The sequence below is a fragment of the Pteropus alecto genome, unplaced genomic scaffold (assembly GCF_000325575.1).
Source record: "Pteropus alecto unplaced genomic scaffold, ASM32557v1 scaffold281, whole genome shotgun sequence".
NCBI classification, from domain to species: Eukaryota; Metazoa; Chordata; class Mammalia; order Chiroptera; family Pteropodidae; genus Pteropus; species Pteropus alecto.
Window position 1 is genome coordinate 74,178 of NW_006431909.1, and position 26,616 is coordinate 100,793.

A 26,616-nucleotide genomic window follows, 5' to 3' on the forward strand; every position below is an offset into this window, starting at 1 on the left:
ACAAAGGGCCCTCAAATCTTTTGTAAGATTTTTGTATATCAGTTCAAATAAAATGGAAAATGCCCCACCCCCCAACACACACACAAATTAAATCTATTAAAATGGGGGAAAAATGAGGAACTGACAAATTTTGAACATTGGTTTTTAGACAGTTTAATTCAGGCATAATGGACTTAAACTGCTCATATTTAAAATATACATTTTGATGTTTACATACTATTAAAACTAAAAGTTTATTCCTGCCCTTTTAAATTTTTCCTTCTCACCATTATAAAATTACTCATAACAGAATATATGCTACCTTTTGTAAGAGCTATTTTCAAATATATCTAAACATGGAAAAGACTATCAGGAAGTCATTATTCTGTCATTATTTGTCATCTTATACCATTCTTGTTTCATGTATCCCATGCCTTTAGTGGTTTCTTTATAATCCCAGACATGTCATTTCACACATAACTCCTTCAGAATGTGTTTCTAAAATGTAAAGGTTCTTATGCAACTACAGTAACTTTGGAACATAAAAATATTTAAAATTATGATAAGTTGCTGTAAGTGCTGAATTTTGTTAGTTGTATTCATTATTTAATGCAGATTGATTGCAATCAATGCAAAGTCTTTTAACCTATATGTACCATTATCACTTAATTCTTATTCCCTTGATGAAGTTGCTAACACTGCTGTCCATTAGAATTTGCCACAATCTAGATTTGGCTTGTTGATTCTTTATACTGTTTAACACACTTACCCTTCTCCCATATTTCTTGTATACTAGCTAGGCTCAACATCGCAAAATGTTGAGGAAATGCAACTAAAACCAGAGTGAGATACTGCTACATATTTACTAAAAGGGTCAAAATTGTAAAAGCCATATTCACTATTAGCAAGGCTATGGGAAAACTGGAACTCACATACACTGCTGGTAGGAACACAAAAAGAATAATCCTTTTAATTTGGTATTTCTTAGTTACATATTTACCTACATTCTGATTCAGGTATTGACTGCACTTCAAGGTCTTAAGAGAAAGGAAACATCAGTATGGAGAATTGTGTACAATTTCTTCTGTAGCAGTTGTATTTGCAATGGCTGAAATTGGAAACAATACCCATAAGCAGATGAATCGTGGTACATTGATGTAATATACTTCCAAATGACAAAAAAAGAATGAACTACTCATATAAGCACCTTTGATGACTTTCAAAATGTCACATAAGGGAATCCAAGGAAAAGATTGAACAGTTTATAATTTCAATCATATAAAATGGTAGAAATTCAAATTAATCTATTATAACAAAAAACAAATCAATGGCTGCCCAGAGGTCAGAGATTATCAAAGGACACAAGGTAAATATGGGGGTGATGGATTTATTATTATGATTGATGGTTTCATGGATTTATATGGATGTCAAAACTTACAAAATTGTATGGTTTAAATATGGACAGGTTATTGCATGTCATTTATACCTCATTAAAACTTAAAAATATGGTTCACATTAAAGTCTGGATTTCCTACTTTTTAGAAAATCCGGTTTGGCAACCATAATGGCCATATTCTCTCTCCTCACGAGAGCGGGGGGCACTGCCTCAAGTGGCAGAAAAAACAGGTGAGAATGAAAGTGGTTTCCAATTTCTTCAACAAGAACATAAGCTGGGTCACAAAGACCACATTGCTGGGCTGAGCTTCCCCTTCTGTCATTTTCCTGCACAGCAATGGCCAGCCCAGAGGGGCCACAGGAATCCACAAAACATTTAGTTTATTTTCTAACAGGGCCCTCAGCCACAGACATACAGTTGTGGAGGGCCTGAGAATTTCTGAACCTGCTCATCCTTCACAGCCATTGTGACTGGAATACTGTGGATGCCCCTTTAAAAGAGGCACAGGCCAACCAGTTTGTGTCAGTCTTCACTACTTCCTATTAATCCAGTGTTTCTGTAACAATGATCATTCCTTAGGTCCCTATAATCTTAAAGCTATCAAATGTTACCCTATAGACTTCAGAACATCAGAGCCCATGGCTCCACTGTAGGACCTGGGGGGCAGGCGGTCCCTCACCAGTGCTGAGCATGATGCAATGTCTCCACAAGTTCATGTTGCTCTCAGAAGCACTGAAGGTTGTCACAACAACCCCCTCCTCAGGTTGAACTCTGAATCTACAAAATACCATGGCATCCAAGCTACAAATTAGGACTACAAAGCTGCTCTGCAATCTTTCCTTAAAGGCAATGCAATGCAAACTAGGCCAAAACCGAAGAGGTATATTGTGCCATCACTGTACCCTCTGAGGTACATAAAGTTTGGGATCCCAACCAAACCTGTTCACTCCTTCATGCTAGCAAACCCAGTTAATTTCAAGTCACCCCATACAGTGAATAGAACCCCCAAGATTAATGGTGGCTTAAACCATAAAACCTTTATTGTTGTACAAACAAGGGCAACAGGAGGCACAGTCCCTGGGCTAGTGACTTGGAAACTGAAAAATGCCATCACAGGACTCATGTGAGACCAACAATATCCCTTAAAAATATATTCCATCTTTTCAAATGTCTAACAGAATCTTCTAGACCAAACTGGGTAAGGTCCATGCCCTAACTCATCAAAGAAGCTACTCATGGATCGTCCCACAAATGGGAGAACACTGAAGTTTACGTCCCTGAACGTTATGGGATGAGTAAATGTTGCCCACTGAGATCACCAATCAGGTCGAGTTGAAATGGCTGCTATAGAACTGGCAGCGACATAAATCTGGCAATGGCCCTGGGCACGTTAAAAAGTACGATGCAGTTCCCACATACCTGAAATTTATGTGGATGTTCAGATGTATGAGATGCAATAAGAGCAAAAGGCATCTTTGTAAGGGATCTCCTCCAGTATTGTTGCACTGAACAAAGAAACACAGCTGCGCAGTTAAGGCAGCTCTGTGCTAGCCAGTGAAGTTAATTTCTTCAGCTAAAGGCCTTCTCACATTCACTGCACTAATAAGGCCTATCTCTATTGGAATTCTCTTGAGTTTAATGAGGCTAGACCTTGGTAAACTATTTCCCACATCAGCCTGTCATAAGGCCTTCATCCAATGTGACGTTATGATGTTTTAAGAGCCTGGAGTCGAAGGTAAATAATTTCCCACACTCCAATACTCATAAAGCCCTTCTCCACTCTGAACACCCTAGTGGTCACTGATGTTGGAGCTATGGATAAAGAATCATCCACGCTGCACTCATAAGGCCTTCATCCAGTGTGAACTCTCTGGTGTTTAATGAGGCTAGAGCTGTGGCTAAAAGATTTCCCACATTCGCTGCATTCATAAGGCCTTTCTCCAGTGTGAACTCGCTGGTGTTTGATGAGGCTGGAGTTCTGAGTAAAAGATTTCCCACATTCACTACACTCATAGGGCCTTGATCCAGTGTGAACTCTCTGGTGTTTTAAGAGACTGGAGCTGTAAGTAAAGAATTTCCCACATTCGCTGCATTCATAAGGCCTTTCTCCAGTGTGAACTCTCCGATGTTGAAGAAGTGCAGAGCTTTGACTAAAAGATTTTGCACATTCACTGCACTTATAAGGTCTTTCTCCACTATGAACTCTACGGTGTTCAATGAGGCTGGAGTTTTGAGTAAAGGACTTTCCACATTCAGTGCATGCATAGGGCCTTGACCCAGAGTGAACTCTCTGGTGTTTTATGAGACTGGAGTGGTAGGTAAAGAATTTCCCACATTCACTGCACTCGTAAGGCCTTTCTCCAGTGTGAACACTTCGGTGTTGAAGGAGTGCAGAGCTTTCACTAAAGGATTTCCCACATTCACTACACTCATATGGCCTTTCTCCAGTGTGAATTCTGCGATGCTTAATAAGGTTGGACTTGTTGCTAAATAATTTTCCACATTCGTCACATTCGTGAGGCCTTGCTCCAGTGTGAACTCTCCGGTGTTGAATGAGGCTAGAGCTTTGCCTAAAGGACTTCCCACATTCTCCACACTCATAGGGCTTTTCCCCAGTGTGAACTCTCCAATGGTCATTAAGGCTGTAGCTTTTGCTGTAAGATTTTCCACATTCACTGCACATGTAGCATTTTTCTCTAGTGAGGGCTCTCTGGTGCTGAACAAGTATGCGTTCATAACTGAAGTCTTTTGTGCCTTCTCCAGAGCTGTGATGAGTTTCCCCACTGCGAAAGGCTGTCCCACACTCAGTTTTCCTGATTGACTTCTCCCTGGTGTGTGTGGCCTGATGCTGGAGAACTCCTGAGCTGGCCAGGAAGTCCCTCACGCCCTCCCCACAGGATAAGGGCATCCCTGACACACAGAATTTGCAGTCCTTCATGAATGAGGCTTTGCCCATGTTACTTCTGAAGAGTTTCTCTCCAATGTGCTGCTTCTGATGCTGATGTTCTGCACTGAAATACAACTGTTTTTCATATGCTCCAATCTTGTACAGTTTCTGCCCATGATGTGTTCCCTGGTGCTCAGTCAAGTGCAAAATGTCTCTCAAGTCCACACTATACATCTCATAGGGATAGGCCTTCTGAGGACACACGCCAGCCTTGGAAGTCCTGACCTGTGACACTCCTTGTACAGAAATGCTCTGCTCAGAAAGTGCCTCCTCATCCTGGGCCCCATGCCAACTACCTGAAAGCAAGAAATGCTGGTGAAATCATGCTGCCTTTGGTGAGAGGAGGCAGCTACCGCGCAAGTGTGTGTCTAATGAATCCAAGGATCAGTCCATGTGATTGTGTGCGGGACCAAGGAGTTGTTTCAGGTGGAGGATGGGGCTGCACAGCAGTACTGGGCTATCAAGAGCACAAAATGGGAAAGGCCTCATGAGGTAAAAGACACCACTGTACAGTGTGACACAGAGAGGAAAGACAAGGTCCATGATTCATTTCTCCACTAACAACTTTTTGAAGGAACTTGTCTGTTGGTGACACGAGTTCAGTGTAGAAGGGTGTGTCAAGACCCCAGAAGATACAACTGTGACAGGCAGCTGATGTTCAAGGACTATTGCAGACTATGTGCACACCTCAAAAACAATACACTGGGGCTGATGCAGAAAGCACTGCAGATGTAGTGATGGCAAAACAGGTGAGACATGGAAAGCACTGCAGATGGAGCACCGAGCAAACAGGTGAGACACAGAGTTCAGATGTGAGGTTAACCCCAGGCTGGAAGTCAGAGTAGAAGTTACAAGTGGTAGAGTTGATAATTTGGCAAACTGTCAAGAAAGGGAAAGGAAACACAGAAATGAAGTGTGGCGACTGGCATCAAAATATTACTCAAACAGAATAGGTTTCTGGTATGATTTGAACGCAGCACTGACATCATGCCCTCGTTCAGGTGCCACTCTTCAGGGCCAGGCTCCTTCAGAGCCCGTCTTGCTGTGGCCAGATTCATGTATATCCTGTAAATCACTGCTTTCCAACTCAACACGACTCCCTCAATGAGCAGATGCATAGCACCTTGATGAGACAAGTACTAAGGGAAAGGCAGGACAGATGAGCAGCCAGCACTATCCCATAACAACTCAGCACATGAGAGCCCACAGGAAAGAAAACAAAATATTTACACAGAGAACTTTGGAAAAGGGTCCTGTAAGAACAGCCTACAGTCTATTTAAGAAGTAACCATATCAGTGATAGCAATTTCTGGCACAGACAAGCATGAGGAAATGTCAGCTAGAAGGAAGCAGAACCTGGGCACACAGGTGCCTTGGATGTGGACAAAGTCACCTGGTCAAGGAGAAGGCAAGTAAGGTGGTGTCCTTCAGGTTCACTGGAAGACTCCAGACCCTGATTCTTTCTCTGCAAATCTTCATGACAGCAGGGGTTGGGGCTGCTCAAGGAAGGAGAGGACAGTGCACACACCTCAGCCCAACCAACCATGGGACCTAACCAGGGAACTGGGGAAGGAAGCGGAGCCCAGGGTCCTGCTGTGAGGACAGACCTGCTCCTGGGAAACAAGGGAAGGGCAGAGACTAGTTCACAGCACAGGGGTGAGTTGGAAGACCTTACCCAAGTTGGTTATAAGTGCCAAGTTCTCCAGCATCACATCCTGGTGCAGGCGTCTCTGAGCCTCATCAAGGAGATCCCATTCCTCCGAGGAGAAGTAAACAGTCACGTCCTCAAAGGTCACCCTGCCCTGGCATTATGGGGACAGATGAAACCACAAAAAGCTCCTCTCCCGAGAACCCATAATCTCTCCCGCCACATCTACCCTATGCCCATCCTCCTCCCAATCTCCCCAACTCAAAGGGCAAACCAGGCCCTGGTGCCATTGGCACCATTGTCTCCTCATAAAGTTCAATGATCACAGGGTTCAGCCATCAGCAAGAAGAGAAAGTGGACAAGCAGATATCTGAGTTGTGGACCTGGTATAGAAGGCTCCACCTACTCGTGCCAGGCTAGTCCACTGGTGTGGTGTGGTCAAAGCCATGTAAGTCTCGATACCAGGGCCCTGGAGTCATCAGGCATACTCCCTCTCTCCAAGAACACATAATTCTGTAGATCCCATAGCCATGTGCCTAGGGTCACTACTAAAGGAATCTCCCTGGCCTTCCCACATGTTACTTGTATTTTCATCACCTCCTCTTTACCCCATTAGTAAGGGTGGGATTCCCATCTTAGTGTTATAGGGATAGCCAAACACATGACACCTGACCTTTTCCAGAGGAGATGAACAGCAGTTTATCAATCACAGATTCACAACCTGGGAGGAGGACACCTATAAGGGCAATGTGGAGGCTGCACTCTCAAAAAAAGTGAACAACCAGTAGCTGTAGGATGCAAGCTTTATAGGATCAAGAGGGTGGGGTACCTCCTGGTTCCCGTGAAATAATATGATTGGCTTGTCTGAATAACTCTGGGTTGGTAGGAAACAAATCCATATAGAGGGAAGCAGAAACTGTATCTGGTCCCATTGATGAGAAGGTTGTTTGACGAGGAGACCTTATCAGTGGAAGAAAAGTGGGGAGGAGAACTTGCACTCAGGCCATTTGAGTCCCTCCAGCTTTCATCACATGTAAAGGCAGTACATAATCCTGGACTTTAATGTTGGGCCTTAATACAACTGGACAACAGCATCCAATTTTACCCTAGACCTACCAGTGTTTCCAGTGGCAGCCCCAAATCCTTCTACAAAGGCCTCCATGCCTGGCTCCATTCCTGGCTTCAGACTTAATAACACAGAACCATATGTGGATCTCAGATACCCAATGTCCTTGTCAGCTTGTGCTGCACTTCGTGTCTGTCCCTTCAGCAGTCACAACCTTTCTCTATTTAATCCTCCTTTAAAGATACGGTTCACTGGTGGCCCACCCTAGGCTGAGTGACTCACACAGGTGACCACAGCTGCAGGTCACAGATAACCTGATTCTCCAGGCTGAATGACACACCCTAGTCCCCAACAAAGTCCTCACAAAATCCTGGTGGAGTTCTCAGAGTAGTGAATATCATGAGTATCATGTTGCCTCAATCACTCCTAAGCTTCTGCACCCATCTCATGTCTACTCTTCCACTGGAAACCCGGGCCACCCACCACACTATTTTGCACCTGAGACACTCGTCCTCCGTGGCCATTGACCTCCCTCACCTTTGTTTGAAGTCCAAAACCATCACCCAGGTATCCAAGCAAGAGAGCCCCTAAGCCCATCCTGCTTCCTGGCACCCTAACAGCTTTACCACCATAACCAGAAAGATGCTCCTCCTAAACGTGACTGACAACTCATTCACCCTGGCCCACACAGTAGCGTTGACATTTTCCACGTCTCCATCCTTAACCCTTTTCCAGATTTCCAGACCTGTGCAGTTAGCTGCTCGCTTAATGCTTCCACTTAGAGCTCTGCAAAGAATCTCAGAAGATCCAGACACCTCCCATGAATATTACTCCTACTACCGCCTGCCTCATCTCAGTTGATGGAGCTTCTATTCTCTCAGCTGCAAAGAAGAAAAACCCAGGAATATCCCTAAGTCTTCTGCTTCACTCCCTCACTGATCACACTGAAAAATAAGAGCTGCCATTTAAACAACACACCCAGAATCCAATCACATCTCCTAGGCCACCACTCCGATCAATTAACCCTCCACTGAATTATGGCGGTAGCCTCCACCCTCATCTTCCTCCCTCATCCCTCAATCCCACCATCTATAATCATACTACCGCCAGATAGAGCCAGTTAGAACCTCGGTGGTATCACGTCCCTCCTCTGACCCAAATCTTTCATTAGCGCCAGAACAGACATGCAGTTTCCCAGGCCGTCATTCCAACCCTGACTCTTGCCCGGCTGCCCTTTGTTACCACAAGAAAAGGCGAGACCTGTAGCTTCCTGAACACTTTCGGCTCAGTTTTACTTCATGCATGTGCACACCCTGCTACCTGTCCCTGGACTAACCTTCCACACCTGTTTACATCGACTGACAAAAATGGGAAAACCTTCATCTAACCCTTGCCATGGACTTCAGATCCTGGACTTCAGACCCTGGGCTTGGGGTTTCTCCAGGGTCTCCAGACCCCAACCCGGGGGAAATGGCGCTTAAGGACCCGAATATACCACATACCAGAAAACGTGTGGGTGAGGGGCTGGGACGTCCTCCCCTTCCCGGTGGTTCCAGCAGCACTTCTGCAGCCATGTGAATATGCAAAGAGTCAAGTCTTGGAAGAACGACACCACTGAAGGGTTCAGGGGGCTCAGGCCTCCCGGCGCCCCTGTCCGGCCAGGACTGGCGCTGGCTGTTTAACCTCTGGGCCTTTGTGCATTGTATCACCTCTAACCAGGCGCCCCTCCGCCTGTGACCCTCTCCCACATTTCGTCACCCTAGATGTCACCCGCCACGCCTTACCGGCCCGGACGCCGGGACCTGGGCTGCAGGACGTGAGCGGCGCCCGCACGCAGGTTTAGGGTTCGGAGACTGAGGGCGGTGAAGCCCCGGGGACACGCACTCACCTCAGCCGGGCCTTTCGGCGAGGCCGCCGCCATCGGACTCTAGGAGCAGACTGGCGGAGGTTATCTGGGCTGTGTCGCAGAGCCTCACACCCGCGCCTGTGAGGCGGGGACCACGACTCCTCTCGCGTCTTCTCTGGTCTCGTCAATTCAGTCTCTATCCAGCGACCCTGAGGTGGCAGCGGGTGAACAAAACCCAGAGTAGCCAACATGGCCGCCATGAGAAGGAAGCCAGAAGTCCCGGCCCTCGGGATGGGCCACACGCGGAACCTACTCTTTTCCAATCTCTCATTGGATAGTGGTGCTGCCGCTCAACTGTGCATTCTGGGCAATGTAGTCCCCTAGCCACAGACTACCGTTAAGGAAAGCCTTCTGGCTTAAAAGGCGCGGCTCAGGCCGAGGGGCGCTGGTAAATGGTATATTCCCCTCTTAAAAGAGATCGTACTCATATTTCTGCGAAGCGCTCTCTGCAACTGATAACCCAAGTTTTGGAGACTTTATTTCAGACACGATGAAGCTCAGCGTACTTCCAGGATCAAACATGTATTTGATGCTCCCAAAGGCTACAATTCCAAATCAACATATCATTCCATGGAGTCATTAAGACTCAAAGTATGTCCCGTTAGTAGAAGCTAATAAACATCTTATTTTAATGCAAATGCATGCACTCCACATCATAACATCAGTGTGTCAGTCTATGTATGTTTGGTCAGGGGCAAGAGAGAAAATACTCTAGACTGTCATGCCAAGAAAGATAGAGGAATGCTGTTGGAGTACGAAGATGGATGTGACAGAGTTTCTTCTTGGCTGAATTTCAGTCTGGCTCCTCTAAACTAAGCCCGGTCCTCGGGGCCTCTGTCCTCAAGAGTAATAATCCCGCTAAGTTAGTTTGGCAAGAATTTCCCATCCTCAATATCTACCTGACCACCAATGATGTCTGATCAAATTTCCTCATCCCTCACCAGTACACAGGTGATATCTGATCACTCTGGCCTGCTTTCTCAAAGTCTCTTTAAGTTAGTTTAGGAATCTCCACCTTGCTCCTTGGCTATAAATTCCAACTTAAAAAAAAAAAGAAATTCTGGAGTTGAATCTACTCTCTTCCTTACTGAAAACTCCATTGTCCTTACACCTGTGGCAATGGTCCCTAATAAAGCTTGCCTCATAGTTTTAGCAAGATCTGAATAATTTTAGTATAACAGGTCTGTCTGTGGTTCCCAAAGAAAACATCTCTCTTGCCTGTATAGTCAATTATTCTGTCCAATTTATTGAGCAATACTTTTATCCATTTAATATCTTGAATCTTTAAGTGATACAGCTGGTAAAAAAGGACACTGAGCATTGAGGCACAGGAGTTAGTTAGACAATCAGTGGCCAAGGAAAGGTACATGGAGGCATGAGCCCCTTGAACCCCACATGGACTCATTCCTGTAATGCTAGCCTCTTCATACAGGTTTCCGTAGCTGCGAAAGCACTTCAGAACCTACACAGGTCAGCCCCTCACTTGCTCTGACTCCCACCTAAATATTCTCTGGATTGTGGTGTCCTGGGCTCTTGTCATTCTCTCAGTCTTGGGTCTGGAGATCCGGGAGAAATTCCAAGCCAAGGGTGTTAAGTCCATGTCAAGCTTTATATACAGGTATTCCCATTTCTGGCAACCAATGTAAACAAGTATGGAGGGTTCTTCCAGGAACTGGAACCACGATGTGCAGATGCTCAGAGGTATACCTGAGTTGGGAGTACTCAAGAAACCACAGGTCTCCTTTCTTTTAGGTGGAAACAAAGAGCAAGGAGAAAGGAGTGAGGACTGGAATGACTGAGAAATTGGGGGTCTATTCTGTAGGTAATGGGGAGATATTTGAATCAGAGGAGTGATTTTAACAAGGTCTCACCAGACTCCATCAGGCTGCAGAGTTGAGAACAGACTGTGGGATTGAAAGAGAAGCAAGGATGATCAGGCTGCAGACTACTGCCAAAGTCCAGATGAGAACCAGGATTGAATAGACCAGGATAGTAGTTCAGAAAAAGTGGTTGGATCCTGGATGCATGTTTTAAAAAGGGGCAACTAGATTTTCTAATGTGGAGGGAGAGAGAGTGAAACAGGATTCAGGGATGGCCCCAGGGTGGTCAGTCTTAGTAGCTGCAGTGACGGAAGCTCCATTATCTAAGATGGGGAAGAACATAGTAGCAGTAATATTCACTGGGGGGTAGGGTGGGATAAGGAGCTTTGTTTTGGCCATGTTAAGAGTCTGAGTTTCTGAGATCACTGAGTGGAGGTATGAGGTGGGCAGTTGGACACATAGGTCTGGAAATCTAGGGAGGGTTCAAGATGGAGGCATCTAAAATGTGGTGGCTACTGTATGGACTCAGATGAGTAAATTGTGGTCACACTTAGGGGTAATCTTCAGGTTATAGTAGTAAAGTTATTGGGGGCTGGTAGATGACTATGGGGGCCCTTTTTCTGAAGTTTAGATATGCAACAATACAATAAATCAAGCCATGTTTTGCAGTTTTGGCCAATTTCCCTGCATATATGCTCTTACTGTGGTCAATTTAAAAGGGCCAATATGACATCACTAAACGTGAAGTTGGAAAGAGTTGTTGGTAGCCCATCAATACATTGTTTCCACCATACTGATTCAGTAGCCACAAATAACCTCAAGAACGTAGAAATTAATGAAATGTAGTGAAATGATTAGGAAGTGAGTTTTTCTGTTTATTATTGATACAATGACACATTATACCTTTTGACTGGAAGATCCCTATGGCTATGGATTTCACCCCCAATACTAGACTGCCCTACTATATGTAGACATGGCAAAATATCACAAGGGATACACCTACTACACTAAGTCCCTATCACCAGCTTGGTAAGGACCACCTTTTGGTCTTGAAAAGAATTTAAAAAAAACAATGGCTATCCTTCACAATGAAGCCAAAAAGGTTGAATTAGTTAATAGAGTTGGAACTATGAAGAGCAATGTGCGATGGGCTCTTATCAATATCTGACCACTGATAAGGTATTACTGATCATTCCCCCAAAACAACTCTCAACAACTAATCTTTTACAACTATGAAGTGTATTCTCTTTAGGGGCAAGTAAAGTAATAACTATATTATGTATTTTGTTCCATGGGATGAATAAGATTCTCTTCCATTGTTCTATTTCTAAATGTTGGTTCAGATCACGACTATGTGTGTATAATTTAAATCTTTTTTTTTAAGCTTTGAAGTATAATTGACAAACTTGTAAAATATTTATATGTATGTTGTGATGATTTGACACGCGTAGACATTGAGAAAGGCAGATTAAAGTTTTTAATCTGGGATTTTAGCTTCCTCTTTTAAGGTTTATAATTTTTAAAATACAGTAATTGGATTTTGTGAATTGCTAAAGGTGTAACTTTAAAAGGTTAATGTTTTATTTATCTGACAAATAGAAGTTAGAGAAGTCTAATTATGTTAAATATTAGGAAGTATAGTTTATACATATTGGGATTATTCAGGAGTAACTCGGAATTTAAAATTACACAAGAAATATTGATCTGACCATACAAATCATTAACACCTTAATTTTTCAGTGAATATCAAAAAGAGGTAAACAGCACATGTGAATAAACTTGAAAGACACACCTAAGAAAAGCCATACAAATCTACTTTGTACCCTAATTGCAATCTGCCTTAAATAATAAAATCAGTACAGACATAGCATATCTTAAAAAAATTCTTGTGTATTCAAATTACCAGAATTATGAGTCCTTACATTTTAGAAATGTATTATGAAAAGGTTATGCATTGACTTAGGTGGGATTATAAAAAAACAAAAAACAAAAACAAAAAACAAAAACCACTAACGTGCATGGGGATACAGGAACCACTGTGACGATGAATAATGGAAAACTGGGATAGGATTCATGGAGCTTCCTAACAGTCTTTTCCGTTTATGGATACATTTGAAAATAGCCATTATAAACAGAATATGTCTTTGTATTAGTGATTTTATATGCTGAGAAAGATGCATTAAAAAAGGCAGGATATTTGGTTTCTGGGATGCAAGCATGTATGGGAAACATCAAAATGTGCATTTTAAATCAATTACACTTACATCAAACTGTTTTTCAAAAATGTTTAAAACTTGACACTTCTCAATCATTATACTGTTTTGTTTTGTTTTTTAAATTGATGTTCTTGAGGTTATTTGTTGGCTCTATATCAATATACTGCAAATAAAATATAATGGTATGCTACTAGAATCCATGTTCAGTGACATCGTTTTCTTGGCAGTTTGAAATTGAGCACAATGGGAATATTTACACCAGGAAAATTGACAAAGATTATAAACCTAGTTTCAATTTAATGTATGAGTGAATGTTTAGGCTTAAAGAAAGTGGTAGAGAATATGTTAACAATGCAGATTAAACTTATAAGTGTATGGTGGAAGTAGGCTTTAAATTGTACTTAAGACAAAAATTTGAAGAAAGAAAATTTCCTTCCCTCATTCAAAAACAACTGTTTCATATGGCAACGAAGTCATTCGCTGAAGAATGAGTGAAAAATCAACATTCATCTTTATTGTTGCACTGTCTTCCTACTGATTAAAATAATAAACTTGTAAAAAGAAAATAGGCAAAAGAGTTTGAGCATTTTACCAAAGAAAATAAAGAGAGGGTAAATTAATGCATGGGGAAAAAAGCTCAACATCATAAATTCTTAAGGAAATAGAATTAAAACCAAAGTGAGTTACCACTACATACTTATTTCCAGGTCTAACATTGAAAAAGATTAACCATACCAAGTGTTGTCAGGGTTGTAGAGGAACTGGAATTATCACATACTGTTGGTAGAAAGGCAAAAAGGAACAGCCCATAGTTCAGCATTTCTTAAACCGGAAAACATTCACCTACCCTATAATAGTCTAAGAAATAAAACATATCCATATAAAGAACTAAATGCAAATATTCATAGCAGCTTTATTTGCAATACCCCAAACCTGGAAATAACCCAAACCATTAATAGATGAATGGATTACAAACTGGTTATTCACAGAACTGAATACTATCCAGGATTAAAAAAAAAAAAAAAATGAACCATTCATGTGAGCATTATTCTTGAATCTCAAAATAATTGTGCAGCATGAAGGAAACCAGTATTTTTAAAAAGAGTAGAGACTTTATGATGCCTACTTAAAATTATAGGAACCTAGCTCTTGTAAAGGAAGGTAAATAAATGATGCCTGGAGTGCTGGGAGAGGCAGGGAGATTATAAAAGGGTACGAAGGAACTATATAGATGACAAGATAAGTTGATTTTCATGAGTGTGATGGTTTCATAGCTTTATCCCTATGTCAAAACTTACCAAATTGTATACGTTAGATAAGTACACTCTGTTGCATGTCAATTATACATATACCTGAATAAAGCTTTAAAAAGTGTTTCCAAATAAATACCTAGATGACCCCTTTTTCTTAGAAAATTAGGTGGCAACCCTATATATCATCTCTCTCTCTGTGCCCTGGGAGGGGCAGCCTTGCCTCAGTGGCAGCAAATACTGGCAAAAAATGACTGTTGCCATCTGAATCAATAGGAATGCTGACTGGTTCACAAAAGACACATCACTGGATACAGAATCATCCTTCTAGTCTTGTTTTCTTGCCTCTAGAGCAATGGCCTTGAGGTGAACACCTCAGAGGCTATGGGAATCCACGAAACCTTTAGATTATTTTCCATGCCAATGACCTCAGCTATAGGATGTAGCTATGGAGGTCCTGAGAATTTCCGTACACACTGAGCACACCAGCCAGTCACAGAAACACTTGTGGATAAACTTTCAGAAGAGGCACATCCCATCTAATTTACTGCAGTCTCTTGCACTCCCTATCAATCCAGTGTTTCTGTCCCAATTATAGTTCCGCCTGACTCTTATAGTCTTAAAACAAACGACACTAACCTATGAAATTTTGTACATCATGGCACATGGCTCTTTTGCAGGGCTTGGGGAGGAGGTCCCCTCAATGTTGCTGAGAATTATGTAACACGTACTATGAACAAGAAATAAAATTCAGTGTTCATAGCACAACAAAGTTCTCCTCTTTAAGGTGATCTCTGACCTCCCAAAATAATCATGGCACAAGCCTGAAAATTAGGACCACAAAGCTGTGCAGTCTTTCTTTCAAGGCCTTGGACGGCAATGCAAAATAAATCAATATTGGACAATGAGTGATTTTCTCCCACTATCCTGTCCATTTCGAAGCACAGAAAGTTTGGGATCCTCACAAAAATCTGTTCACCTCTATATGCTGACAGATCACAATTCTTCTTTCAAATCACCCTGTGCAGTGACTAGAACTGCCAAAATTAAAGGTATAAAAACAAAGACCTTTACAAAAATATCATAAACCAGAGAAGTTTCCAGGTTGGTGAATTAGAACGTGGAAAAAATTCATCACAAGTATAATGTGAGAACAATGTCCCTGAAGGAGGTAGTCCTTTTTAGCTGAGGATGGGTCGTCTGGACCAAAACTGGGGCAGGTCCATTCCCTAAAGTCAGAGAGAAAGGAATGAGGATTCTGCCAAGGGCTCAGGGTATTCATAATTTCAAAAGGGAGAACAAAGGTCAGCTTCCCAGAGCATTTGAGATTGTGACTAATGCATTGTGCAAGGTAAGTCAGGTGCGAGAGGTGAAATGGCTTCAGCCACAGAAACTGGCGGTGACATAAATCTGGTAATAGCACGGGGCAGGTTAGAAACTGCAGTGCAGTTCCTTAAAACCTCACATGTACTTGAAACTTATGAGGAATCTAGCACAGTGCATACTGGCACAAGAGGTTTAAATTCAGGTAAATGGCTCTTACAGAGTGTCTCCTCCAGTGTTGTTATACTGAATGAGAAAAGAAAACATTCTCAGCACATTTAAGGCTTTTCTCCAGTGTGAACTCTCTGGTGTCTAAGGAGATTAGATTTGCGGCTAAAAGGTTTTCCACATTCACTACACACATAAGGTCTCTCTCCAGTATGAACTCTCTGGTGTTGAATGAGATCAGATTTGTGGGTAAAGGGTTTCCCACATTCATTGCACTCATAAGGCCTTTCACCAGTGTGACCTCTCTGGTGTTGAATGAGGCTAGAGCTTTGGCTAAAGGACTTCCCACATTCACTACACTCATAAGGCTTCTCTCCTGTATGAACTCTCTGGTGTTGAATGAGGCTAGCACTTTGGCTAAAGGATTTCCTGCATTCACCACACTCATAAGGCTTTTCTCCAGAATGAACTCGACGGTGTTGAATAAGTCCAGAGCGCTGTCTAAAGGACTTCCCACATTCACTGCACTCATAAGGTCTTGTGCCAGTATGAATTCTCTGGTGTTGAATGAGGTCAGATTTGCGTGTAAAGGACTTTCCACATTCACCGCACTCATAAGGTCTTTCTCCAGTGTGAACTCTCTGATGTTGAATGAGGATAAATTTGCGGCTAAAGCATTTCCCACAAACACTGCACTCGTACGGCCTTTCTCCAGTGTGAACACTCCGGTGTCGAATGAGGTTAGAGAACTGTCTAAAAGACTTCCCACATTCGTTGCATTCATAAGGCCTTTCTCCACTGTGAATTCTCTGGTGCTGAATGAGTTCAGATTTGCAGCTAAAGGATTTCCCACAATCACTACACTCATGAGGCATTTCTCCAGTGTGAACTCTCTCATGTCGAATAAGGTTAAAGATTTGTCTAAAGGTTTTTCCACATTCGCTGCACTCATAAGGCTTTTCTCCAGTGTGAACTCTCTGGTGTCGGAAAAGGCTGGAGCTTTGTCTAAAGGACTTCCTACATTCCCCACACTCATAAGGCCTTTCTCTAGTATGAACTCTCTGGTGTTCGATGAGGTTGGATTTATAGCTAAAGGATTTCCCACAGTCCCCACACTCATAATGCATTCCTCCAGTGTGCTGTCTTCGGTGGTGAATGAGTCCAGATTTCTGTATAAAGATTTTTCCGCATTCGTTGCATTTGTAAATCTTTTCTTCAGTGTGAATTCTCCGATGTTTTATAAGATTGAAGTTATGGATAAATAATTTTCCACATTCTCTGCATCTGTAAGGTTTGGTACCACTGTGAATTCTCTGGTGTTTAATAAGGCTATAAATTTGGCTAAAGAATTTCCCACATTCACCACATTTATATGGTCTTTTTCCAATATGTGTTTTCTGGTATTGAACACATCTGCAGTTGCAGCTGAAGGCTTTCCCACATGTGCTACCCTCATAAAGTCCTTCTCCAGAGCAGACACTCTGACGGTGAATACATTTGTGGTTGTGGCTAACAGCTTTTTCACATTCACTCCACTTGTAAAGAGTTTTTCCACTGTGAAAGGCCTGCCCACTCTCACTGCCACTGTGTGGCTCCTCACTGTTAGGAGTGGCCTGGTGCTGGATAAAGCCTGAGGTAGCTGGGAAGTCCTCCCCATCCTCCCTACAGATGAAAGGCTCCCCTGACATGTAGAAGCTGCAGCTGGTCGCAAATGAGGCCCCATCCATATCTCTTTTCCAGGACTTCTCTACACTGGCATGCCTCTGGTGCTGGTGAAGGTTTGCACTGAAACAGAAGTATCTCACACATCTGCCACCCAAGTATGGTTTCTGCAAAGAGTATATTGTTTGGTGCTCAGCTTGGTGCAAAATATCTTTCAAGATTGGGACACACATCTCACAGGGATGGGTCTTCTGGATGGTTGGAGCTGTCTTAGAAGCCCTGACTCGTGCCTCTCCTACCGATTCACTCTGCTCAGAAGGGACCTCCTCATCTTCCGTCTTATGCCAACAACCTGAAAGCAGAAAAATGCTGAGGAAATGGCTGCTTACTTCAGTGAGAGGGAGAAGTCCCATTACAAAGGTGTGTCAGACACAATATGTTGTGTCCATGGGACTGTTCTGAAAACAAGGGGCCTAAAGCAGGTTGAGGAAGGGGCTCTGTACAGCACTAGGCCTTGGAAGATCACAGATTAGGGGAGACCTCACCAGAGAAAGGACAAAGATGGCATGCACCACATGGAAGAGAGGAAGGATCTCCAATCCATTCTTCTACCAACAGGCTTCAGAGGAATGTTGTCTGCTGGTGACGTGGGCAAGTTGTGCGGAAGGTTAGTCGTGTCTTTTCCCAGTAAAATTCAATATGAACTGAAGCATCCGGTGTTCAAGAACAATTTAAAGATATGTGCACACCTCAAAACATATGCACAGATCAATGTTAGAGACTACTGTAGAGGAAGCAGTGCAGAAGAACAGGTGATGCATGAAGATCACAAAGGTGAAAGGAGCCAGGAAGTCACAGATTAAATGACAAGTCAGCCGAGTGTCAAGTATGGGGAAGAAAAGGTAGAAATGAGGTGTGGTCAGTGGTACTTGCACAAAAACATTATTGGACACGCAGCAGTTTCCTGTTATAATTTGAACACAGCCCTTATGTCATGCTCTCCTCCAGTTGCCACTCACCAGGGTCAGGCCTCCTCTGAGACCATATTGCTATGTCCACCCTGCAAAACAACCAGGGTTCTTCCTGCACCCTCAATTGTACAATTACTCGGTACCTGAATGATGGGAATCTTAATGAAAGACAAACTAGGTGAGCAGCCAGCACTGGCCCAGAAAAAAATCAGTATACAATAGTATTCAGGGAAGAAACTGAAAACAATTGAAGGAGGATCTTACAAGAACAGCCCATGGGTCATATAAGTAATGACCATGACTGGCACAGCAGTCATGAAGACCTGTTACCTAGAGGAAGGGGACAGAACTGGACGTTATGGATCTGGACATAGCCACCTTACCACGGAGAGGGCAAGCAAGGTGGGATCCATTAAACTGTCTGAAGGACTCTTGACTCCCAGACACTTCCCTGAACTTTTTGAGGCAACAAGTGTTAGAGACGCTTGGGGAGTCCATTGTTCAGAGTGCTCCACAAAGCTCAGCACTGGTACCCCCAGCACATATGACAAGAAAGTGGAGGAAATTAGCAGAGCCCATGAGAAAGATAGCTACCTGTGGAGAAAAAAGTGAAGGCAGGACATCACCTCAGGACACTAGGAGAGATGTGAGGGTCTTACCCACAGATGCCACAAGTGCAAAGTTCTCCAGCATCACATCGTAGTATAGGAGTCTCTGAGCCTCATCAAGGAGCCCCCACTCCTCCTGAGAGAAGTCAATGGCCACGTCCTCAAAGTTCATACCCTGTTATAATGGGGACAATTCATTCCATGATCAGCTTCTGTTTGTGGGTATCAAACATAGGTTGGGGAGAAAAATTGGCCAGAAAGGAAAGTTAACTGATCTGATACTGGTCTTGCCAGACAATACTGAGGTCCCCCAGACTGTCCCTCCAAGACACAAAAAACATAAAAAACATAGCATCACCCTTCACCCTTACAACCCCAACTCCAGGGCCCTGATGCCATCAGTTTACATTACCCTCTTCACATGCGCATAATTCTTTGAACCACACTTCTCTCACACAGCTACATTCCCAGAAGCACAATTTCAAAGGTAACACAGCCCTGCCATGATGGAGACAGTTCATTCCATGATCAGCCTCTTTCCTAAAAGTCTAATTTCACCACATCCTTAATCTATCCCCTGCTTATCCTCCTCCCTTCCCCAAGCCAGTGGAGATTTCTAAGCCTGGGTGGCACTGATGTCCACTGTCTCATTGTGGTTCTATTGATCACTATGTCAGCTCTCCATAACAGGCAGGTGGGCAGATAAATGGCATCTAAGCTCTGGACCTGGCATGCGGGACCACAACAACCCCTTTTCAGGCAATTCCCCTGGAGTTCCCGGTATAGTTTTTTCCAGATACCACCAAACATGGGCTCACCCCTCACTCTTAGGTCAATATCAGGGCACGGGGGCATGATTTCACACTCCCTCTCCCAAACATCACTCACTATCCCAAACCTCTCCCTCTCACAATGCACTCCCACAGCTCTAGTCTGCTCCTGCCCTACACCATAGTCATCTCTTTGGTCTAGCCATTCATTACTCAGCATATGTGATCCAGAAGATGCCTGGCAAATTCAAACAGGATCAAGTACTACCCCAGACTCTGATACTCCCCACTAACAGTGGTGGCCTTGAGTCCTGCTATGAAAGCCTCCCTCCCTGACTGTTCCTTGCTTCAACCTCACCTACTGAGACCAATATCAGATTTTAGATACCCACAGCCCTTCACTGTACTGCATTTGATGCCCCTTTACCAGTCACAGCCTTACTCTCTCCACCTAACCCTCATTTAAGGCCCAGCTACGGTGCCCCTCTACCCCATGCTCAGTGAGTCTTCAAGATGACCACTTATGCCCCTAAGCTAATCCACCAGCCTGGCGGGACAACCCAGGCCACACCAAAGGTCACAACGAAATCCTGTGAATAAGAACAAGCTCCAGTTTCATCTTGTGCGAATTACTTCTATGCCTCCACATCTGTCTCGTGTCCACTCATCCTTGAAGGCCTTGGCCATTTGTCAAACCATATTCTCTCCCCCACCCTCTACACGACCACTTCTCTCTAACCTGTGTTGTGACACCCATTTCCCACAAGGGGCCCAAACAAGAAACTCAGTTCTGGGGCCCGCCCTCTTCCTCCTAGTCTACCATTACCATTATCATTCTGACCGGCATTCCCTAAATTAAAATAACGACAGCTCTTCCCTGGTCACATACTCTTCACTACCTTCTGGAAAGTCTCCATCCTGCACTCCTCCTCAGAGTTCTAGACACCCATGAACTGCTCTCTGAAACATCTCATACTTTAACATGCCAAAAATAAAACTCCTGATATCCCAAATGAAAATTACTCTTCCTATGGACTTTGTTCATCTTCCAGCTGCTAATAGCAAACCTTCGAGTCATCCTTTACTCCTAACTCTCTCAACCTCAAAATTAGAAAATCCAGGCAGCCATACCTAAAACACTGATCCAGAATCTGACTGTTTCTCCCACCTCCACGGTCACAATCCTGGTCCAGTTACCATCATACTCATTCAGACTATCGCAGTAGCCTCCTCCTTGGTCCTTCTACCACCTCCATACTCATACTGTTCCCATGCTGCAGCCACAGGGATTCTGAGACCTGAGTCGGCTCACTTGTCTCCATTGCTCCAGATCTCCCACTGCTTCCATCACCTCAATCGACATCCACTTCTCAAAGCTGTTCTAGATCTGCCTCCTGTCCCACTGCTCCTAGTTCCCATTCAGAAGAAAGGATTCCTGCAGGTCCCAGAACCAGTTCAGCCTCCCCTCCAAGCTTCTGCACCTTCTGGTACCCATGCCTAGGAGGATCTTCCATATCTCATTCTACTGGTTGCCAAAAACAGGAACCACTCTATACAACCCTAGACCTGGACTTAGGCCCCTGAGCTTGGTGTCTGTTCTAAGTCCCTCAGGTCCAAGGGCTGGAGGAGTGGCTGAACAGTCCCAGGACACCACTATCCCAGAGACCGTGAGGGTGGGGTGAGGATCAGTGAGGCTCTGAAATAAGCACCACAAACCAGGACCCCTAAGCGATTCTGCAGTTACAGGAATCTATATGCACCGCCAGGATCCATGGGCTCAGGCCGCTAAATACTCTTGCCCAGCCCGGAAGCCAGGTGACCCTGAGATAACTGCATTACCTCTGGGCCTCAGTATTCACTGCAGGCTCTCGCCAGTTACGTAACCTTTTACAGGACATCACCTTCCTCTCCCTATTATCGTCCCTCTTCGAGTCTTTTCTTCTTCTGAGCAGCTTTTGAAAACTTTTGGAACGCTAACTCAGGTTCCTTTTTTGTTCACAACCCTCCATGGCTCCCAGCGTCCTGAGAACGAAAGTGAAACTCCTCGGGCAAACTTCCCCTCACAGTCCCCGTTCCTTGTGGACACTAAAAAGGGCCTAGGGTTCCCCCAATGCTCCCAGTGAGTCGCACCCCGACGTCTTCACACGGCCGGCCTTTCTGCCTGTGACCCTCTTCCACATCCCGTCAGACCGGATGTCGGCCACGAGCGCCGAGGCCTGGGCTGCAGAACGGGAGCAGCGCCCGCATACGGGGCTTTAGAGTTCGGGGGGCTGAGGACGGTGAGGACGGGAGAACACAAACTCACCTCAGCCAGGATCCTCGGCGCGACCGCCGCCATCGGACTCTATGGACGAAGCGCAGTCTGCGTGGCACGGAAGCCCCAATCTCGGCCTGTAGCGGGACACCCCGCGGTAAGCCGCCTCCAAGACTCGGACCCGCCTCTGTGCAGCGGAGACGATTCCCCCTGGCACTTTCTAGACCGCAGCCCTGGGCTGGGAATCCTCTAACTCAGTGAACTGCCGGGATTGGCCAAAATGACCGCCACGTGGACGATGCCGGAAGTCCCGCCCTGACCCGCACGGAAATACCGCTGTCCTGGGCTTTCATAGGCTCAACCCCGCCACCTTTAGGCGCATTGCCCTCTAGGTAATGAAGTTTCTGCTGCTGTACTGGTGACGTAAGTGTCCCGTTCATTGACCTCATCAATAAAGATGTCGAGGCACCACCAGCGGCGCTAGGAAATGACGAATTTATCTTTCAGGGGCGGTTGGTAGGTTTCTGGGGAGTGTTGTCTGCAACTGATCACTTATTTGGAGACATTATTTCAGATTCCATAAAGCTCAGAATGCTACTTGAGGCTAAAAATATTGTTTCAATTATTCCCTAAGCCAAATGGAGCTATTCTCATTCAGACACAAAATGCATCCTCTGTTAACAGAAATATAATAAACACGTTCTTGCTATTTAAATGCATGTAGTCAGAAGCGTTAGTCGATTTTATAACTCTACGTTCAGTCTGGGCCATGACTTGGAAGGTAAGGAAGGCCGCCATGAAGTAAGAGGACAAGGAGTTATCTCTGCCTCTGGTTCCCAGAGAAAACAGCTCTCCTGCTTGTATACTCAGTTATGGTATCCACTCCATAGAACATCGTTTATCCATTCAGTATTCTCTACTCAATATCCTAAGATATAGTCAATTCCTCTGGGAATCTGACATCTATCTCAAACGGAGAGCAACTTATTAGATTGTGTTTTGGTATGTGATAGTGACCAGTGTTCTCAGGCAGAGCACATGTTCACAGGGGGCATCCAAACCTCATCATCTCATCTCCTTCAGTGATTGCTGGGACTGTTGTCGTTCGTGAGGAATTGATGATATCTCAGAAAAGAAGGTACCGAAATGCAAATTACAGAAAGCCATTAATAATGATTATGTAATTATTCAAAGATAAAGCTGTAAGGAAACATCAGTGGAGGGTGAAAAGAGTTAAGACCTCAGATAATTTTCATCAGGAGACATTGAAGTCTGAATTAGGCTGAGCCCAATCTTGGCATTGTGATTCTTTTTAATCGGTTTCATCCTAGTGGATTTGTAATGGTTTCTCATTGTAGTTTTAACTTAGTATCTCGTAAGGACTAATGTCAAACAACTTTTCTACTGACCATTGATACACATTCCTTAATGAAGAGTCTGTTCAAATATGTTGCCTATTTTATTTTTTGTCCTTTTCTTATTGATTTCTATGATTTATATGCAAGTCCTTCAGTCAAATATTCACAAATTTTTCTACTATTTTGTATTGCCATTTTAAATCGTTTTTGAGATTATATGTGTATATATGTGTGTATATGTTTGTGTATGTATATATACATATATATATAGTGTCATCCCAGTGGTTTAAGAGTTGTCTTTACTTATAACTAGCAATTCCTCACTACTCCAATGTTTTAGTTAATAACTTTTATTAAACTTTCTCTATTCACACTACTATGAAATTTCTTTCTCCTGATTGGACCCTAACTGATAAGGAGCTGGTTCTGGCAGTAGTACTCCTAATAGATAAACACATAAGGATGAGATTTGAATATTGGTTCAACCATGTCCTTGGGCTTGAATGAAGTGCTAAACACCTAGCCAATGGGAAATTGGGTGCTAGTGATCTATGGTATGCATTGGCATCATAATTGATCTATTACCTGGAAGTGATTATGATGAAGTAGCAACTGCAGTACATGCCTTGAGACCAAGTAAGTGCTGCAGTGAGTATTAAGACAGTGAATGTGACTACAAGGACTGTGTTCAGGGAAGGATTCTTTTGACTTCACATTTCTGCTTACAGAGAGAAAATGGTAAGTTGAAGATCACTATCTCTCAGCTCAAGTCCCAATATAAGAAACAGAAGGTTTCCATGATAGCCCTAAAAGCTCTGATTTCTGTAGCTGCAGGGCTCATGTTACTGAAAATCAGAACATTAAATGGCTTTCTGAATTACAATGAGAGTTGAATACAGTACCCTGTGGAGTTGGGGTTTACCACTCTCCTGATACACAAATGTGTTCACCAAGCTCTTTGAACTTTGTGGTTACAAAAACATAATCAATTGTTAATTCAATTTCTAGACCCTCTCCTCTTCCCAGAAGATGGGTGTGGGGCTGAAAGTTTTAAACTTCTAATCATGGCTTGGTCTTTCTGAGGACCAGCACCCATCCTGTAGCCATCCAGGAGCCCACGAAGGGTTGAAACAAAAGACACTCACATGGGAAATTCTAAAGGACTTAGGAACTCTGCGTCAGAAACCAAAGTCAAAAACCAACTCTTACAACAAAAGATGTGCCTAGTGCTCTCATCACTCAGAAAATTATAAGGTTTTTGGAGATCTGTGCCAGGAACTGGAGAAAATATGCATAACTTATATTCCCTATTATTTTGCAACTTGTCTCAGAGGTCTTTTGAAAGAGATTTTCCCCTTGTACCAAGAAGCATGTGCCAGAATATTCACTATAGCAAAATCCCTAGAGATAGGAAAGAGGACAGGTAAACACGCTTCTCCACACAGTGGAACCTTATCTGCAGCCCAATAGTTCTCCCTTCTATGGATGCAGTGAGGGAATCACAGAAATGTCACAATTACACTGTAGATTGCCCCCTTCCATGGTTCAAGCCATATCTACATGTCACCTACTTTCAGTGAGATTGAGCCCTAATTTCCTAGTGGAAACCAGCTCACAAATGGATTCCAAATAAGCAGCATACATGCCTTTGCCTCAGCATTGCCCAGAATCCTCTTTTTCTCCAAACTGCTTTTTTCAAACTGGTTCTGCGAATAAGCTCCCCTTCCTCCCCCTACCTGCCATCTCTGGAAGAAATGAATGAAAAATATTTGATTTTTCTGGTATCTGTTTTAATAATTTTCTGCAACTTCCCATCACCAGTGATATTCATATCCAGTTTAACTTTTAATATGTCCAGTGAATTAAAGAAATGATTATATCATTTAACTATAACAGTCTCTTTTCATGGGCTAAGTCCCATTTCCCAGGTTTCTTCCTCCCCTCCCCACATATTTAGGTGTCTGTGGCTGCACTGAAATAAAGAGTGTGGACAGAGGACAGGATAGCTGGCAGGGAAAGCCTCACTGGACCACATGAGTGGGTGTTTGTGTCCTGGGGTTGGGTGTCATTGCCTTCTCATGTGGGGCATATTCCTAGATTTTAAGAGATAAACACTGACATTACACTTTTCATTTATTCAACAGATTTTATTGGTCATTTGAAATGTGTCAGCCCCTTTCTAGGCACCTCAGATACTTTGGTGAACAAAACTGAGAAATCCCCTGTCTTCCTTGAACTTCCATTTTAGTGAAGGAGACAATAAGTGGACAATATAATCAGGATATTATAAATTATAAAGAGAAGTATAAATCATAAACAGAAGTACCATGGAAATAACGCATACTCGCAGATACATTTTTATACGTTACATCGAGGAAGCTTCTGGTGCGGAGGAAACACATCTGAAGGCAAGTCTCTGGTGTGTCCTCAGGTGGCGGTGGTAGGTAGATGATTGGCGGTAGCTTCTCTGGCACAAGGAACACACATAGGGCTTCTCTCCAGTGTGAATTCTCTCATGAGCCACAAGATTTGTTCTGTGGCTGAATGACATTTCACATGTGCCACACCTGAAAGGCCTTTCTCCTGTGTGAATCTTCTGATGAACGTGTAGATCTGAGGCCTGGAAGAAGCCTTTGTTACACTTAGCACAAATAAATGTCCTCTCATTATTGTGTCTTCTCTGGTGGATTTTCAACCGAGAGAAATACCTAAAGATCTTGGGACACTTGTCACATTGGTATGACTTTTGTGCTCTGTGGAATCTTTCTTGGTGTTCCCCATATGTGGAGTTTCCCACATTGCTCTGATGGGTAGGAACAGGCTCAGGAGTGACCTGATCTGGCCTGGAGAGAAACACTGGTCCCACCTCCATCAGGACATCTTGATAAGGTGGTCCTTTCAGGGACCCCTCCTGGGACCTGGAGGTGCTTAGACCTGCTCTTCTAGAGTTGAGCAAATTCTCCACAGAAACATGTCCCTCTTCAGGCCTGGGACAGCTCTCTTCCTGGATGACAAGTAGGGAAGGTATTTGATGGCCTTGACTAGTAGTACTGTCATTTACTTGACACGTTTCCAAAGAAATACTGCCATCATTTTCTTTATCTTCATCTCCTGTGAAAATAAAGAAGTGACTCAGTGAAATTGTACCCCAAAAGGGTTCCACACAGAACATCCCTCTGTTACCTGGGCTCCCCTCACTCACTTTGTTCTGTTTCCAGGGAAGTATCTTGGGGAGTCCAGGAGGGTATCTTCATGTTTGCTGCTGTCGAGGTTC

The 26,616-nt window shown here is 43.7% G+C and overlaps 2 protein-coding genes across 2 annotated transcripts in view; both read right to left on the minus strand.

Moving 5' to 3' along the window:
* Window positions 1–137: 137 nt before the first annotated feature.
* On the minus strand, window positions 138–22,251 carry LOC102889042 (zinc finger protein 551). Its single transcript, XM_006905928.3, is given in 4 exon segments — window positions 138–4,129; window positions 15,817–17,733; window positions 19,012–19,135; window positions 22,036–22,251. Coding segments are annotated over 4 exon segments (3,123 nt in total). The 5' UTR covers window positions 22,069–22,251; the 3' UTR covers window positions 138–3,080.
* Window positions 22,252–25,707: 3,456 nt separating this feature from the next.
* The window catches only part of ZSCAN4 (zinc finger and SCAN domain containing 4), a 1,993-nt gene continuing 1,084 nt past the window's right edge, over window positions 25,708–26,616 (minus strand). The window contains exons 3-4 of the mRNA XM_006905977.2: window positions 26,545–26,616; window positions 25,708–26,453 (exon numbers count right to left, since the gene is read on the minus strand). The exon at window positions 26,545–26,616 is cut by the window's right edge and continues 2 nt beyond it. Coding sequence (XP_006906039.2) covers window positions 25,708–26,453; window positions 26,545–26,616 — 818 coding nt within the window. The remainder of the gene's footprint in view (window positions 26,454–26,544) is intronic.